This window comes from Brassica oleracea, chromosome C5 (genome assembly GCF_000695525.1).
Source record: "Brassica oleracea var. oleracea cultivar TO1000 chromosome C5, BOL, whole genome shotgun sequence".
Lineage (NCBI taxonomy): Eukaryota > Viridiplantae > Streptophyta > Magnoliopsida > Brassicales > Brassicaceae > Brassica > Brassica oleracea.
Window position 1 is genome coordinate 10,193,979 of NC_027752.1, and position 15,873 is coordinate 10,209,851.

The window sequence follows — 15,873 nt, forward strand, 5'->3', positions numbered from 1 at the left end:
TTTGGAGCTCCAGGTACTATGAACGATCTTAATATTCTTGATCGATCGCCTGTTTTTGATGACGTTATTAACGGCATCGCGCCACAAGTAATCTTCTATGTTAATGGTAATCCATACCATTACGCATATTATCTCATGGATGGTATTTATCCGAAATGGACGACTTTTATTCAATCTATCCGACTACCACAAACTCAGAAGCATTCATTATTTACTCAAACCCAAGAATCAGTTCGAAAAGATGTTGAGCGTGCCTTCGGAGTCCTGCAAGCTAGATTTGCCGTTGTCAGAAATTCGTCTAAGTTATGGGATAAAGAGAAAATAGGAATATTATGAGAGCATGTATCATACTCCATAATATGATTGTCGAAGATGAACGGTCATCATTCAGTCAGTTTAACAAATTTGAGTTTCAAGAAAGAGAAGAAGTGGATACATATTCCGTCAACATGCCTTCGAATCTCGGCAGTACAATGGATCGTCGAACGAGCCTTCGTAATAAACAAGCCCATGAACAATTAAAAAATGATCTGATTGAAAATATATGGGGTAAATTTGGACATTTTCAATGATTTGAATAAGTTGTTTGTTTCCTTTTATTTCAGAAGTTTGGAAGTTTTTTTTTTATGAAATGTAATAAAATGTTTGTAATTTTCAATTAAATGAATAAATTTGTTTTTCTTAATAGTTATTCAACTTAAAATGGTAATATGTTTTATCTTATATATGTTACTATTATTTCAAAAAAAATAATAATTACCTAAGGACCAACAAAAAGTTCCATCTATAATCACCATTTTCATTAAAAGTCCTTAACAATGTCCTAATCTACAAATAACAATATAAAACTCTAAGAACTCTCAAATAAGTCCTATTGATAATCATGCTCTTATTCTATTTGAAGTTTAAGAAACAGTAGTAGAGTTTACTAGTATTGCTTCATTTGGCATCATTTCTGACGTGACGTATATACAGTGTACAGGTTCGTAAGCCATAGCTTGCTTGCTTCCGTTTTTTATCATGCATGAGTTGAAAATAATTCATAATTTTCTTGCGTTTCCGCTAAGATTTGTTAATTGATCAGAGTTATTTATCATCATTCTAGAGAATAACACGCTAGTCGTACAGTTCTTTATATTTTTGTGTATTTCATCGATATATCCGATAATTGCATTGCTGATTAGTAGATGGATGTACTTTTGAGCACTCTTGCTTAAGCCATAAATGATAAATTAATTAGTCCAGGAGACCAAGTTTAAAGAGATCTAGATAGTTTTTTGGTATGTTCGGGTTTGCGTGAGGATATATTACAAAAGATCATAAGTCTCCAGACGATCTGAGTTTAAGAATTCTGATTAATGAGCTGCCCAACAAAAGAAACATGTTCTAAGCAAGTAGCTTTTGCATTGTATAGAAATAAGTGTTCTCAAATTAACTCATATCTAAACTTTGTTATTTCTATAGGCCAATGCTACTATTGATCAAAATATAATATTGCAGCCTTCGATCGATGAATCACTCGAACTAACCTGTCGAATTCTTTACATAAACCGAGAATGATGTTGCTCTCCTACTTGACAGAGGAATAGGTGAAAAGTGAAGTGCGGTGATGATCTCATAGAAATCTCACTTATCAACCCTTGAAAATCATCGACTGTTGTCTCAAGACTATGAAAAGTTGCAAACGGGTATTTATCGCATTCAACAATCTGGTAGAACCAGTCTGCGGGTTTAATGCATTGGGGACTCTAGGGTTCACGTAAAATATTTTAGTACTGACTTTATTCGATACTATTTTTCAAAATCTTGTAGAAGTTACGAAAACGAGATCAATATAAAAACTCAAACTCTTGGCTCTTCCTATCACTTGACCACTCTCGTTGTAAATTTTATCTGGAAATAAACTCCAATTTTCTACAGATTTGGTACACTAATACAGGATTTCCCTCCAGGTTTTCTTGACAACTTTTGTATAAGGAAATGAATTTGTGTTGACAGAGAAAGAATGATTTTTATTTTTGTTTCGAATATAACGTTAGCTAAGACACAAAACACGTAATAAAATCTAGACAAAAAAATTTCTCCACAAAAATAATAATTTTAAATATAAATATAAATTATTCTTTAATTTTTTTGAAACACGTAATAAATTTGTTTCGAACTTTTTTCAATTTTTTTTTCAATTATTCTTTTTGAAATTTGAAAATGCCTTTTGAAACGATTTTTTTTTTAAAATTAATTTTAATTTTTTATAAAAAAATTTCAAACTTCACCCCAAAACCCACCATTTAACTCTAAACTCTAAGGTCTAGATTAATTAACCCTAGAGATATAAGTGTATATTTACCTATTTAATGTAATATTTTGGTTATTTTGATCCTTATGAACTATATTTGTAAATTTTCAGGACTATCTAAGTATTTTTTTTGTAAAATCATAATAGTAGAAATAAAAATATAATAATATTATAAAATTTTCCAATATTATTTAATTATATTTTTTATTACTAAAACAATTTTCTAAATTTTATGCAGTTTTTTTGAAAAAATTTAATATTCTAATTCCAATAAGATTAGTTTTTTTTAATATCGATAATTTTAGAAATATTATTTGTTTTACGTTTTGATAGTTATATACCTAAAAATGTCTTAATTTTATAGAATTTTATTTAATATTTTTTAACCAAAAAACTAATTTTTTTCTAATGTTATAATTTTAAATATATATATATATATATATTAAAAATATACATTAAATTAAAAATTAAAAAATTGTAAGCAAACAATAAAATATCATTGATATAAAACCTATCGACATTATCATTGATATAGAACCTATAATCTAACTATAAAAAAAATATTCCGCAGCAGGGGGTTGAACACGGATTTCATCAATTGAAATTAACGGTTCTCGCCATTGCCATCGCCATGATTAACAGATCGCCATCGCCGTCTTTGTTAATCTATGGTTTTGTTAATCAACCGGTTAATTTCAATTGATATCAATAAAATAAACTATCGACGTTATCATTGATATAAAACCTGGGAAAAGTGTCAATTTCGACCCCAACAATTTCGGTCGTGCCAAATACGACAATTGATCAGTACCAAATATGACATCAACTCAATTATAATTAAAAAGAAAACTACTCGAACTTCTTAAAACGTGCATAAATCTACATTAACTCTAACAAAAGTTAGTCAACCGTTAACAAGATAAAACGACGTCGTTTTGATATACGAGGAAAAATGTCAATTTCGACCCCAACGATTTCAGTCGTGCTAAATAGGACCCGAACAAATGGTCAGTAGCAAAAACGATCTCAACTAAATTATAATATAAGAAAAACTACCCAAACTTTTTTTTGTCACGAACCCAAACTTTTTAAAGCATGCCTAAATCTACATTGACTCTAACAGAAGTTAGGCAACCGCTAACAGGATAAGACCACATTGTTTTGATATATATATTTCTTTTAAAATATGTTCATTCTGGGACTCAAACCCATACCTGGATACCTTTTTAAAGGAGCACACTAACAACTAGACTAAAGTAACTTTTTGAAATATTATTACAGATTGAAATTCTCCATTTTATAAACTATTATTCTTCTTCATCTTATCGAATTTAAAACTTTGGTGATTGCTTTTACATATTTTAGTTATTGATTAATATGTCTGATATTTTGTACAAAATATCTTAGTGAAAGAAAGGTAAAAGGCCTCTTAACATTTTTAAACAAAATATTAAAAATATATAATACTAACTTTGAAAAATAAAAAAATTTCCACTTAAGTTTAAAAAACTAAAACAATTTATATAAGAAAAGTTTATAAATAAATTCAAAGTTTTAAGTATATTTAATATCGTATAATAATAAATATTTTACTATTTATATTTTCGTAAGATATAAGTTTATTAAAGATATGATAAATAAAAAACTTGTTAATGTATTTATATAAATCAGAAAAAATTATCACCAAAATTTCAAATTGGATAAGATGAAGAAGAATAGTAGTTTATATAATTTCAAATTTGTAATAATATTTCAAAAAATTACTTTTATCTAGTTGTTAGTGTGCCTCTTTAAAAGGGTATCACAACACAACACGGTTTGAGTCTCAGAATGAAAAAAAATTATATATATATATATATATATCAAAACGACGGCGTCTTATCTTGTTAACGGTTGACTAACTTCTGTTAGAGTCAATGTAGATTATGCACGTTTTAAGAATTTCAGGTAGTTTTTCTTAAATTATAATTAAGTTGAGGTCTTTTTTGGCACTGACCATTTGTTTGGGTCCTATTTGGCACGACTGAGACTGTTGGGATCGAAATTGGCACTTTCCTCGTATATTAAAACCACGTTGTTTTATTCGATTGACTAATTTATGTTAGAGTCTATGTAGATTTAAGCACGTTTTAAGAAGTTTGAGTAGTTTTTCCGAACTATAATTAAGTTGAGGTCGTATTTGGCAATGATCAATTGTTCGGGTCGTATTTGGCACGACCTAAATTGTTGGGGTCGAAATTGGCATTTTTCCCTATAAAACCTATAATCTTACTATAAAAAAAAATATTGCACAGCTATGGGTTGAACCCAGATTTCATCAATTAAAATTAACCATCTTTTACCGGGTAACTTAGGGTTTGAACCAAGATTTCTAGATGGATGGGTTTGAACCAATGATTCGAAGCACTTATTTTTACACTATTTCGGAAACACCAGAATATCAAACCATGAACGAAGAAAAGCATGCGAGAGGCATTTTCTCTACCCCTTCTTACCCTGAAAAAACAGGGACACCTTGCGTTCTTGAACCGATAACCATCTTTCGGCTAACCTAGCCTCCTCCGTCCCTCGGGACCAACAAGGGGTAGTACAGGAATATTCACCTGTTGTCCATCGACTACGCCTTTCGTCCTAGTTACTCTTCGGGACGGAGTGGAAGAAGGGATGGAAGAAAGGAGGCGATTCGTGAACGAGGAAAGGGACCCAATGACTTCGAAAGAATTGAACTCTAATTACATTACAAAAAAACTCTTGATTATTCTACAGCGGAGCCATTGGAAATGTTACAAATAACATTTACTAATACGATTATTAGTTCAAGTACAACAACCCCAAACATTTAATTTAGTGGGCTTAAAGAAGTTTGCAACCCATTGTAATACAATGAGCTAAAAACGGGTCTTACACGTGAACCGTTATCATAACTTCATAAGGTTCAAAGTGGTCTTTCATGCATACAATTACAAATATCATGTTTTAACTCGATTCAAGTTCTGTTGTTACTTTTTTGATATATGTAACCACAAACTTTTTTTTTTGCTAAATTGTATATCATATAAATGAAAGAAAGAGCTTGCAAGCAAACATCTTAAGTCTGAACCATCTTAACAAAAAAGAATAAAAACAAGATGGATCACCAATAAAAACATACAAGATCCTAAAGTAATTTTATAAGATCCATATCACCTCAGCCACATGGACATGAGAGACCTGAATTGTTTCCTCCCTTTCCTAGCAGATATAATGTTTCTCAACTCCTTGTCAATGCAATGGAAGATAGATGAAACAGATAGAGAAGTGTGATTGTGAATCAGGTTGTTTCGTTGCTTCCACAGATGAAAAATCACAACTTGTGTGGCTAATTTCCGAAGAAGTTTCAGCTCTGGTGTCGCAGCTGAAAGGATCCAAGACAACAGTTCAGACCAGTCCGTGAAGCTCAACATAGGCGGTTGACATCTGATGAAGACTTCACTCCAAACATCCTGGCCGTATTCACATTTCAAGAACAGGTGGTCTCTTGTTTCAACATCACTAGAGCAGAAAGGACAGTCAGTAGCAACCATCATTCCCCATGTAGCAAGTCTGCTTCTCGTTGGAAGCATGTCGTAGTTCACCACCCACATCGTAAATGAATGCTTAGGGATTTCTCCCTTGAACCAAACCACCACTACAAGAAAACACAACATTAACGACGGCGAAATTCGTTGTAAAACCAACTTTACGAGGAATTAGCGAGGAAACACGTTTCGTCGTTATTCGTTCGTCGTAACGCATATTTCCACGCAAATCCATCGTAAACTAGCGAGAAACACAATTCGTCGTAAAGACAAAGCACAGTGTTCGTCGTAAAAACCACGTAACTATTACACGTAAGGAGGACGCTACATTTCCTCGTAAATACCTCGAAAGCAATTCCTCGTAAATTATACGTAAAGCTTTCCACGTAATATACTCGGTAAGCATTCCTCGTAGTGTTGTCGTAAATAATTTCCTCGTAAATTCCTCGCAATGTTTCCACGTAATGTGCTCGTAATTTAGCTACGAATTTACTTCGATTTTTTATTTTCCAGAATTAAAAAATATAATAAAAATTATTTAATTTATATAAAAATAATTTATAAAAATATAATATTAAAATAAACGTAAATAGGAAAATATTTTATACATAAATAAGTTTTGAATTTATAATACAACCAACAAAAAGAAAAAAAAAAGAACTAAAGGTCGTTCATCGCCCGGTAGAATTCATCACTCCTCCTCTCTACATCTGACTCGTCATGTGTACCGGATTACTCGCTTGGAATGGGAATTTGTCGTCGCATGTTCCTCAACAAGGACTCCCATTCCGGATCTGTGGATGCTACAACGTACAAGAAGCCCTCGACTCCACCCATACGAGCTGTGAACGCAGATCGCGTCGAGTCCAACTCGTTACGCAGCTGAGTGACTTCATCATCCCGTCGAGTCCAACTTGTTACGCAGCTGAGTGACTTCATCATCCTGTCGCTGACCATAAAACGATGTTGCTCTCGGAACATCGTTGACGGAACCAATCCCCAACGTCCGACCCTTTTTCTTAGGGACAACCTTAAAACAAAAAATAAATATTGTTAGTAAAGAGTTAAGGTTAAATTAAATGAATAATAAAAAAATTTAAAATTTTAAAAAATTTACCTCCTCGTAAATCCTATCCACTTCAAGTGTGGATAAGGTGACGGGTAATCCGTCGGTGGACTCATGGGTCAGCTGGGTCTGGCGGTCTTCAACCCGACCAACCAATTCGTTGATGATCTCCGCGGACCTAGCATCTACAAATTGGTCCGCCTTGTTCTTGTGGGTCCTCTCGTAAAGTTGCAAAAGAGACGGGAGTTCTCCCGTCTCTTTGGCCTAAAAAACATTTAAGAAAGTTAGAATATATATATATATATATATATATATATATATATATATATATATATATATATATATATATATATATATATATATATATATATATATATATATATATAAATTAATTAAATTAAATATTTAATTACCATATCGAGACAGACACCGGCGTGGGGTTTTTGACCCGTAGAGTGAAGCATCGATCCGTGGCCGTGCTCATCTACCGTCTGACGGGAGGCACAGCAAGATTCGGCATACAGCGAAAATTTTGAACCACGTCTTTCTGACGTAGATCGGCGTCTTCTTCCAGTTCGGATGTGGCTCGGAGAAGTAACCTTTCATCGTCTCGGTTACGTTCCGAGCAACACAATTGTCAACCCCAAACCTGAAAAAAACAAATTTAAAGTATAGATTATTTATTATTGTTATAAAAGAATTTTAAATGAATTTAAAAAAAAAATTTAACATACAACAAAGTTCCGTCCGGTCGGTCGGGGTCTAGGACTGATAAACCTTCTCTGTCTGGCTGAGCGAGAAAGTCTTCGACAGTGTACTGCGAGTAAGGAGCACTCGGCGGCACCATCAAATCGAGATGAATCATGGCCATCATCGGAGGAGCCATCGGAGGAGGCACAGGAGGAGGCACCTCTGGGACATGAGCATGAGGAGCCGGTAGTGCAACGAATCGAGGAACCGATGGTGCACCAGAAGGAGGCGACCGAGAGACCTCTGAGAAGACTGAGTCTCGGGGACAGTCTCCAAACCCGAAGAACCGGGAGCTGAAGAAGAATCGGGAGCTGAAGAATACGGGTATAAACGACTACCAGGCTCACCGAACATCTCTCTGTAATGGGAAGTAAGTCTGTTCTTTCGAATCGTCCGGAAAGAAAAATTAATTTTTAAAATTATCATCAACAGTAATTAACAAATTTTATAAATAACAAATTCAATAAATCTGGCTAACTTCCCTACATTAACCACCTAATCAACACTAATTAACATAAAATCAGTAAACCTATCTAAATTCCCTACACTAACCACCTAATCTACCCTAAACTAATCAAATTAGAGAGGAAATAAAGAGAGTACGTACCATTGCTACGAAAGAGAGAGGAAGTTGAGACGAATGGAAGTGAGAAGCTCGCGTGTATATATAAGAAATTAGTACTCGTCGTAATATCCTCGTAAAGTTACGAGGAACTCGTGAGGCCCGTGTTTTTCTTTACGAGGAATTAGCGAGGCCCGCATTTTGTTTCCTCGTAATGTCCTCGTTTAGTTACGAAGAATTAGCGAGGTCCGCGTTTTTATTTACGAAGAATTAGCGAGGCCCGCGTTTTCCTATTACGAGGTCTTTATGACGAATTCTGCTTACGTGGAATTAACGAATCCCGCGTTCTTTATTTTAGTATTCGTCGTAAGCTCCTCGTTAGTTTACGAGGAAATAACGAGGATTAAGTTTAAATCCCTAAACTCCCAAACCCCAAATCCCATCTTCTTTATCTTCTACTTCATATATTCCAAACCCCAAACCCATCTTCCCTTTCTAATTCCTTAACTTATAATCTAAATCTCTTCTTTCTAATTCAAACCCCCCATTACCTTACACAAAATCAAATTATATAAATAGATTTTCATGATTAAATCCATCAAATCACATGCATTAAGTCTGAAAATCAAACATATTAAAAACAAATACATCAGTCTGATACATCGACATTCTCGTCATCACTAGAAACATCATCTTCAACAGCTTTGTCTGTGGCATCATCGGTAAGATCTTCGTACTCATGATTATGCGGATCAATGAGAAGGATGTCATCAATTTGACTTCGTTTATCTGTTCTTCTTGCAATGGTGGTTCTTCTCCACTGATGATTCGTCCACGAGGTGTAACTTTGATCACGGCTAACCAATTTATTCCCGATTCTCTCATCCGAGGGTATGGAATTAAGCTAACTTGGTCTGCTTGTGAAGCTAAGATGAAAGGCTCGAATTTGTTGTACCTGTAAAAATAAAGACAACGTAGAAATTAATCATACTGATCATGTATGCCAAAAAAAGAATTTGTTGTACCTTCGTCCACCATTGACATCAACTACACCGAATTTGTTAAACCGAACACCTCTGTTGACGATGGGGTCGAACCATTCACATTTGAAGAGGACGCATTTCAGCTTCAATAACCCTGGGAATTCCACTTCAATAATCTCCTGCAAGATCCCGTAGAAATTTGTTTCGCCTTTCACACATATTCCATAGTTACTAGTCGTCCGCTGTTTACCATACTCATATGTGTGAAAAGTATAGTCTCCTGTGAAATACATTTGTGATGTGGAGACCTTTGCAAGTGGAGCTTGAATTACTTCGTGAAACCACGTAGGATAATCTGCGTCGTCATCATAATCAACATGCAAAAATAAAGAGAACGTTGAAATACAGATCATGTATGAAAAAGAGTTTGCTCGAACAACCTGCAAAAATTAAGAGTTTGAGTTAATACCTGATTCTTCAACTACTTAATAAAGTGTTGATCTTTCCTTCTGTCTACGTTACTTTTGGATATACCTGGGAATGTTTCTTCGACTTGAGACAAATAGGCTGTAAAATCACATTTTATATTAATTAATCTTTGAAAATTTTATAATTTGTACTTATATGTGTTTAGAAGTTTCCATAATATATGTTACCTTTCAAAATAACGCATCAATGGATCATCGCAATTGAGTAGAATATAGATGTGTCCACTATGAGCGTCTTCTCCACTCGACCACCAAACCTCTTTCGATTTCCCACCGATTCGTCCAATCTGGCTAAAGATGTCTGGAACACCAGCAACTGCATATGTTGGCGTGACACCACCATCATCATATCTTCTTGGAGCTCTTTTCCAGGTACGTACTTTTGACGCAAAGTAGTACGATATGAAGTGAGAAGTTTGTTTCGTCAAACTTCCAGCAATTATATAACCTTCAACTTTTGCGAGGTTTTTTGCTTTTCCCTTCAAATATGTTATGGCTCGCTCATAGTGATACATACATCTGTAATGTACAGGTCCACGAAGCAATGCCTCATATGGGAGGTGGACAACTAGATGCTCGATGACGTCAAAAAATCCTGGAGGAAATATCTTCTCGAAGTTGCACAATAAGATGGGAATGTTCTCGTGAAGTTGTTCCACGACTTCTTCTTTAAGAGTGCGTGTGCTCAGATCCCTGAAAAATGCTCCAATGCCTTGTATATTCCAAAAACAATTAAACACATTATTAGTTATATATACATTATTGCAAACTAATTAATTATAAAATTAATGCGTTATAATATACCACCTGCAAGTGCTTCATGTACGTTTGTTGGAAGTAGCTCCGCAAATAAAAAGGGGAGTAGTCGTTGCATAAAGACATGACAATCATGACTCTTCATCCCAGAGAACTTTTGACCCTTTTCAACACATATAGAGAGATTTGAAACATACTCATCGGGGAACTTCACTTCTGATGCCTCCCAGTTGAACAACACCGACTTTTTTTCTGAAGACAATCTGAATATCGGAACGGAGAATTGTCCATTGCTTTTTATATGTAACTCACTTCTTGAGAAAATATCCGTCAACTCCAATCTTTTTGATGTTGTCTTTTGTCTTCCCTGGTACATTCAATATTGTATTCATGATGTTCTCGAAAAAATTCTTCTCTACATGCATCACATCGAGGTTGTGGCGTAGAAGAAGATCCTTCCAATATGGCAACTCCGAAAATATACTCTTCTTGTGCCAGTTGTGCCGAACACCGTAAAAATCAGGCATATTACCGGGGACATGCCAATTACCACCACAATGAAATATTTCGTTAGCTCCGTAGTAATCGATTTGCGCTTCAATTTGTTCTCCAGGTAGATATGGTAGCGAATTCCGGCTATTGCTAGCGAATTCCGGCTATTGCTAGCGAATTCCGGCTATTGCTAGCGAATTCCGGCTATTGCTAGCGAATTCCGGCTATTGCTAGCGAATTCCGGCTATTGCTAGCGAATTCCGGCTATTGCTAGCGAATTCCGGCTATTGCTAGCGAATTCCGGCTATTGCTAGCGAATTCCGGCTATTGCTAGCGAATTCCGGCTATTGCTAGCGAATTCCGGCTATTGCTAGCGAATTCCGGATGTACTTTGTTAAAATGTTTCCAAGGTCTTGCATCTAATGGATGAGTCATCTCACCATCCGTCTGAGTATGCTCGGCATGCCATCTCATCTTTCCAGCAGTCTGCTCTGATTGATACAATCTTTTCAATCTGTCTGTAATTGGTAGGTACCACATCCTTTGGTACGGTACCCTATTACATCCTCGTCCTTGCTGCTTGAATAGTGGCTTCTTGCAGAATCGACATTCTTCTAACTTCTCATCATCTCCCCAGTAGATCATCCAATCGTCGATGCAAACGTCTATCATCTCCGAAGGCAACCCAAGACTATAAACCAGTTTCTGAATCTCATAATAAGAATCAGCAGACACATTGTTTACCAGAAAATACTCTTTAAACAAGTCTGCCCATTCATTCATGCAACTTTCAGGTAGATTGTGATCAGTTTTAATATTCATCATACTAGCAGCCAAAGACAATTTAGAGAGACCTTCTCTACAACCACTGTAAAGTGGCTGATTCGCAGCATCTAACATTTCATAAAACTTTTTTACATCCATGTTAGGTTCTTCATCTTCATCATGAGCTACGAATGCATCAGCTACCATATCATGAACCCTATCATAATGTACCATCTGCTCTTCCTGGTGGTAACTATGTTCATTATGCAAATGATGATCAACCGGTTCTTACTGAAAATTGCTATTACTATTACTAGCTTCATTTATCTCATAATTATAACCTTCTCCATGTTGAAACAAGATATAGTAATTTGGCATGAAACCTCTATTTATTAAATGCTTCCAAACATTTTCACGATTTGCCAATTTCGAATTGTTGCATTTCCGACAAGGACAGAACATCTTACCGCTTTCTTGGGCGAATCTGCTTGATGCATAAATGTCTCCAGCCCTTCAAGGTATTATTTCTTCACTCTCCCGTTAGCATCTCTGTGCATATACATCCACCTCCGCAACTCGAAAATATTCCCGGAGCCTGCCATTTTTTTTTCTTTCACGTTTTTATTTTTTTCTTGTTGGTGTGTTTAAAATGATGTTCAAACGTCCATATTTATAGGGAATTTTCGAATCTAGTAGTTGAAAGTTTACTTGGAATTTACGACAAAATTTAGTTAGGTAGCCGAAAAAAAAACGTGTTACAACTACAAAGTTGGTGGACTCGAAATTCTGTCGTTAAGTAAACGTAAAATATTTCCTCGTAAAGTAGACGCTACTTTTACGTCGAATTTACGAGGAAACTATCTTTTCTCGTAAAAACCACGTTATATTACGTCCTTTTTACGAGGAAATCCTTACGTCGTTATTTTACGACGACTTAACGTTGCTTTTTAATTTCCTCGTAAGATACTTGTAAAGTCGACGTAAATTCATGAGGATTAAATTTCCTCGTTATTTTTCCTCGCTATAGTTATGTTTTCTTGTAGTGCACATCGCACCAGTCGACCTCCTCCTATCTTGGCCTGAGAATTTCCCATGTGGTTGATGACCTGAAAGAACGAGAAGGAGTATCACCAGCAACCCATTCATAGACATCATCAATATCAGGGGTCAGAGGCAGAGAGATAGTTGTAATATAAGAGTAAAGATCAACTTCCTGCTCTGATCTTGGATGCGGTAGCGACCAAGATGAACCATGTATTGCATCAGCAACGACTGCTTTTCTCCTGATACGAAGAGCTCTCTGCCCTGAAGCTCCAATATAATTGATAAGCTGACCCAACGGGGACCAAACATCGAACCAAAAACTAGCTGAAAGCCCATTTCCTATCGAGATTTTACAGAACTGAAGAGTAACTGGGCGAATCTTGAACAATCTTTTCCAGGCCCAAGAGTCAGTGGGAGAAGGCTCAATAGTCCATAAGGACTTATCTTGTAAATGTGTGTCCCAGTGCCAATCTGCCCAAAGGGAGGGTGCTTTAGACAGTAAGATCCAAATTAATTTTAGGCATAAAACCTAGTTCCAAGTAGTGAAGCTACGGAGACCAAGACCTCCCTCCTCTTTTGGCACGCAAACCATTGACCATGAGATCTTAGCAATGCCACATTTATCAATGTTTCCAGTCCATAGAAATCTAGAGCATAGAGCCTCAATGTTCTTTATACAACCCTTGGGAAGCATGAATGCGGATGTCCAAAAGTTGACAATACCAAAAATGATTGTTTTCAGCAATTGTAATCTTCCTGCAAAGGAGATCAGCTTAACCGACTAGGACTGAAAACTCTACGTGATTCCATTTATTAGAGGAGCATACTCAGAGAGCTTGAGCTTCCGGCACATCAGAGGGAGACCAAGGTACCTGATAGGGAGTTTACCGGAGACAAACCCATATCTCGCAATGACTGTCGACTCACTATAGTCCAGGCCCGTGGTGAATAATTCAGTTTTAGAGGCGTTGATATGAAGACCTAACCAGGAGGCAAAGTCATAAAGACATTTGGTTATGTCGTGCAAGCTACTGCTGCTACCGTCGAAGAAGACCATAACTTCGTCAGCAAACATCAGGTGAGAAACTTTCAAATTCACAGTACCTAGGTGATACCCTATACTTCCAGCTTCATATCTAGCCTTGAGTAATCTGCACAGGCACTCCATTGCTAGTACAAACAGATAAGGTGATAGCGGATCGCCCTGACGGATCCCTTTAGTACTATTACAGAAACCACCCGAGAATCCATTCACATTAACAAAGAATGAGGCAGTAGAGATACATTGCGAGATCAGTCTGATATAGGATTTCGGGATAGCTAGCGCATGAAGGGTGGTAAGGATGAAGTCCCATCTTACACAATCGAAAGCTTTCCTAAGATCCACCTTCAACATACCACGGGGAGAGAGGGTATGAGAGTGATAGCCATTAACCAAATCTGTAGCCAGCAACACATTTTCGGTTAGTAATCTTCCAGGAAGGAATGCAGAATGAGATTTGGAGACCATAAGCGGGAGAATTTCCTTCAGCCTTGAAGCCAGCAATTTGAAATAACTTTGTAGCAAGTGTTAAGGCAAGAAATTGGTCCGAAGTCGGTCATAAGAGAAGCGTTTGGCTTTTTGGGAACGAGGACCAAGGTAGCAGAGTTCCATTGCTTAAGAAAGCTACCAGATTCAAAGAATTCATGTATCGCAGCAGTGACTTCCGGACCAATGATAAACCAGGTAGCAGTAAAAAGTTATGATAAGTAACCATCAAGACCTCCAGTCTTGTTCTTCGGAAGAGAGAAAAAAGCATTCCTGATTTCCTCCGACGAGAATGTTTTTAAAAAGTTAGCAGATTGCTGATCAGAGCACTTAAAGTCAAACAAAAGGTCGAGATCACTCTGGACAAAAAGGGGTTGAGAAACCGGGCTTTCAAGAAGGTCCGAAAAATAACCAACACATAACTTTTGAATACAAGACTAGGAGTCGATCCTCTCCCTGGAATCAGAGATCTCTACAGTGTAACCACAAACTTAAAATAAATAAAAGTTCGAAGCTACAATGTTGATCTCTACATGAGAGAGTTCATGCATTAGTTTAAAATGAGTTTATTGTTGATATGTTGGAAAAATCACTGTGGCTCAGTTACAAAAAAAAAACTCACTCTGGCTACGCATAGTTTATTTCTGAACAATCAATCAACCTTGCGGGAGGGATAAAGTTTTCATAAAATGGTTCCAAATCAAGTATAGCAAAAAGGGCAGCTTCAAGCATGACTTACACATTCCTGTTCCGACACTGTAATTTTGTTTATTCATAACAGTAAAAATGGGTATAGTTATATAAAAAAATGTCTATTCGAAATTAGACGTGCTGTTATAAATCAATTGATGGATGTCCATAACCGGTCCATACACTTAGAGAGAAAGACGGCCCAACCCTAGAGAGGGAGAGAGAGGCGGCCATGACCTTAGGAGAGAGAGAGGCGGCGTATGCTTTGGAGAAAATGAAACTCTATTTCCTTTTCCTTGTAACTATTATCTTTCCATTATTATGTATTAGTAGTTTTCCTAATCCTTATTGTTGATTAATAAAAACATAGAAACATTCAGCTCTAAATTTATTGTTTTACAACACGATATCAACACGAGTCTCTAAACTCACTGAGCAAATCAAAAAACTCTTAAACCTAAAACCTAGCCGGCGACCTTGAACCCTAACCCGACGAACCCTAATCTGTTCTTGCAAGCGTTCCAGCTCGTGTTCATCCGATCAGCCTCAGCCCTAAGGTGTTTTTGATACTAGACGAGCACAGCCTCAGCTCCATCCATTCTCAGCTTGCATCCCGGACAGCTACAGCTCACGGTCCCCGATCAGCCAGCTCGCGACCCGGCAGCGATCAGCTCGCGCGACTTCAACTCCAACTCGTTCTAGCTTGCTTCCGTTCGAGGTTCTTTTGGTGGTCCGGTTTCTACAATCTGCAAACAAAAGGTAACCCTAATTCTAAGAACATGAGAATTGATTTTGGATTGTTTGTAAAGATTGAAACCCTAAAAACTAATCTCTAAGATAAAACCCTAGGATAATAGATCAAACCCTAAAAGAGTAAATCGGAGCTCGAATAAGTC

The 15,873-nt window shown here is 36.4% G+C and overlaps 2 protein-coding genes across 2 annotated transcripts; both read right to left on the minus strand.

The window, feature by feature from the left end:
* Positions 1–5,478: 5,478 nt before the first annotated feature.
* On the minus strand, positions 5,479–5,919 carry LOC106344478. Its single transcript, XM_013783850.1, has one exon. It carries the CDS (start codon positions 5,917–5,919, stop codon positions 5,479–5,481), a length of 441 nt encoding a protein of 146 aa, XP_013639304.1.
* Positions 5,920–12,784: 6,865 nt separating this feature from the next.
* On the minus strand, positions 12,785–13,453 carry LOC106344479. The gene is made up of 2 exons (XM_013783851.1): positions 13,324–13,453; positions 12,785–13,230 (listed from the first exon to the last, which is right to left on the minus strand). Exons 1-2 carry the CDS (start codon positions 13,451–13,453, stop codon positions 12,785–12,787), a joined length of 576 nt encoding a protein of 191 aa, XP_013639305.1.
* Positions 13,454–15,873: the final 2,420 nt, after the last annotated feature.

What these genes read in the sequence shown, in the direction of transcription:
- LOC106344479 (XM_013783851.1), bottom strand. Translation starts at nt 13,453, where the DNA reads ATGCTTCCCAAGGGTTGTATAAAGAACATTGAGGCTCTATGCTCTAGA. An exon ending in CGTGCCAAAAGAGGAGGGAG is followed by an intron (nt 13,231 to 13,323) that starts GTCTTGGTCTCC and finishes CCCTTTGGGCAG; the next exon opens with ATTGGCACTGGGACACACAT.
- LOC106344478 (XM_013783850.1), bottom strand. Translation starts at nt 5,919, where the DNA reads ATGTGGGTGGTGAACTACGACATGCTTCCAACGAGAAGCAGACTTGCT.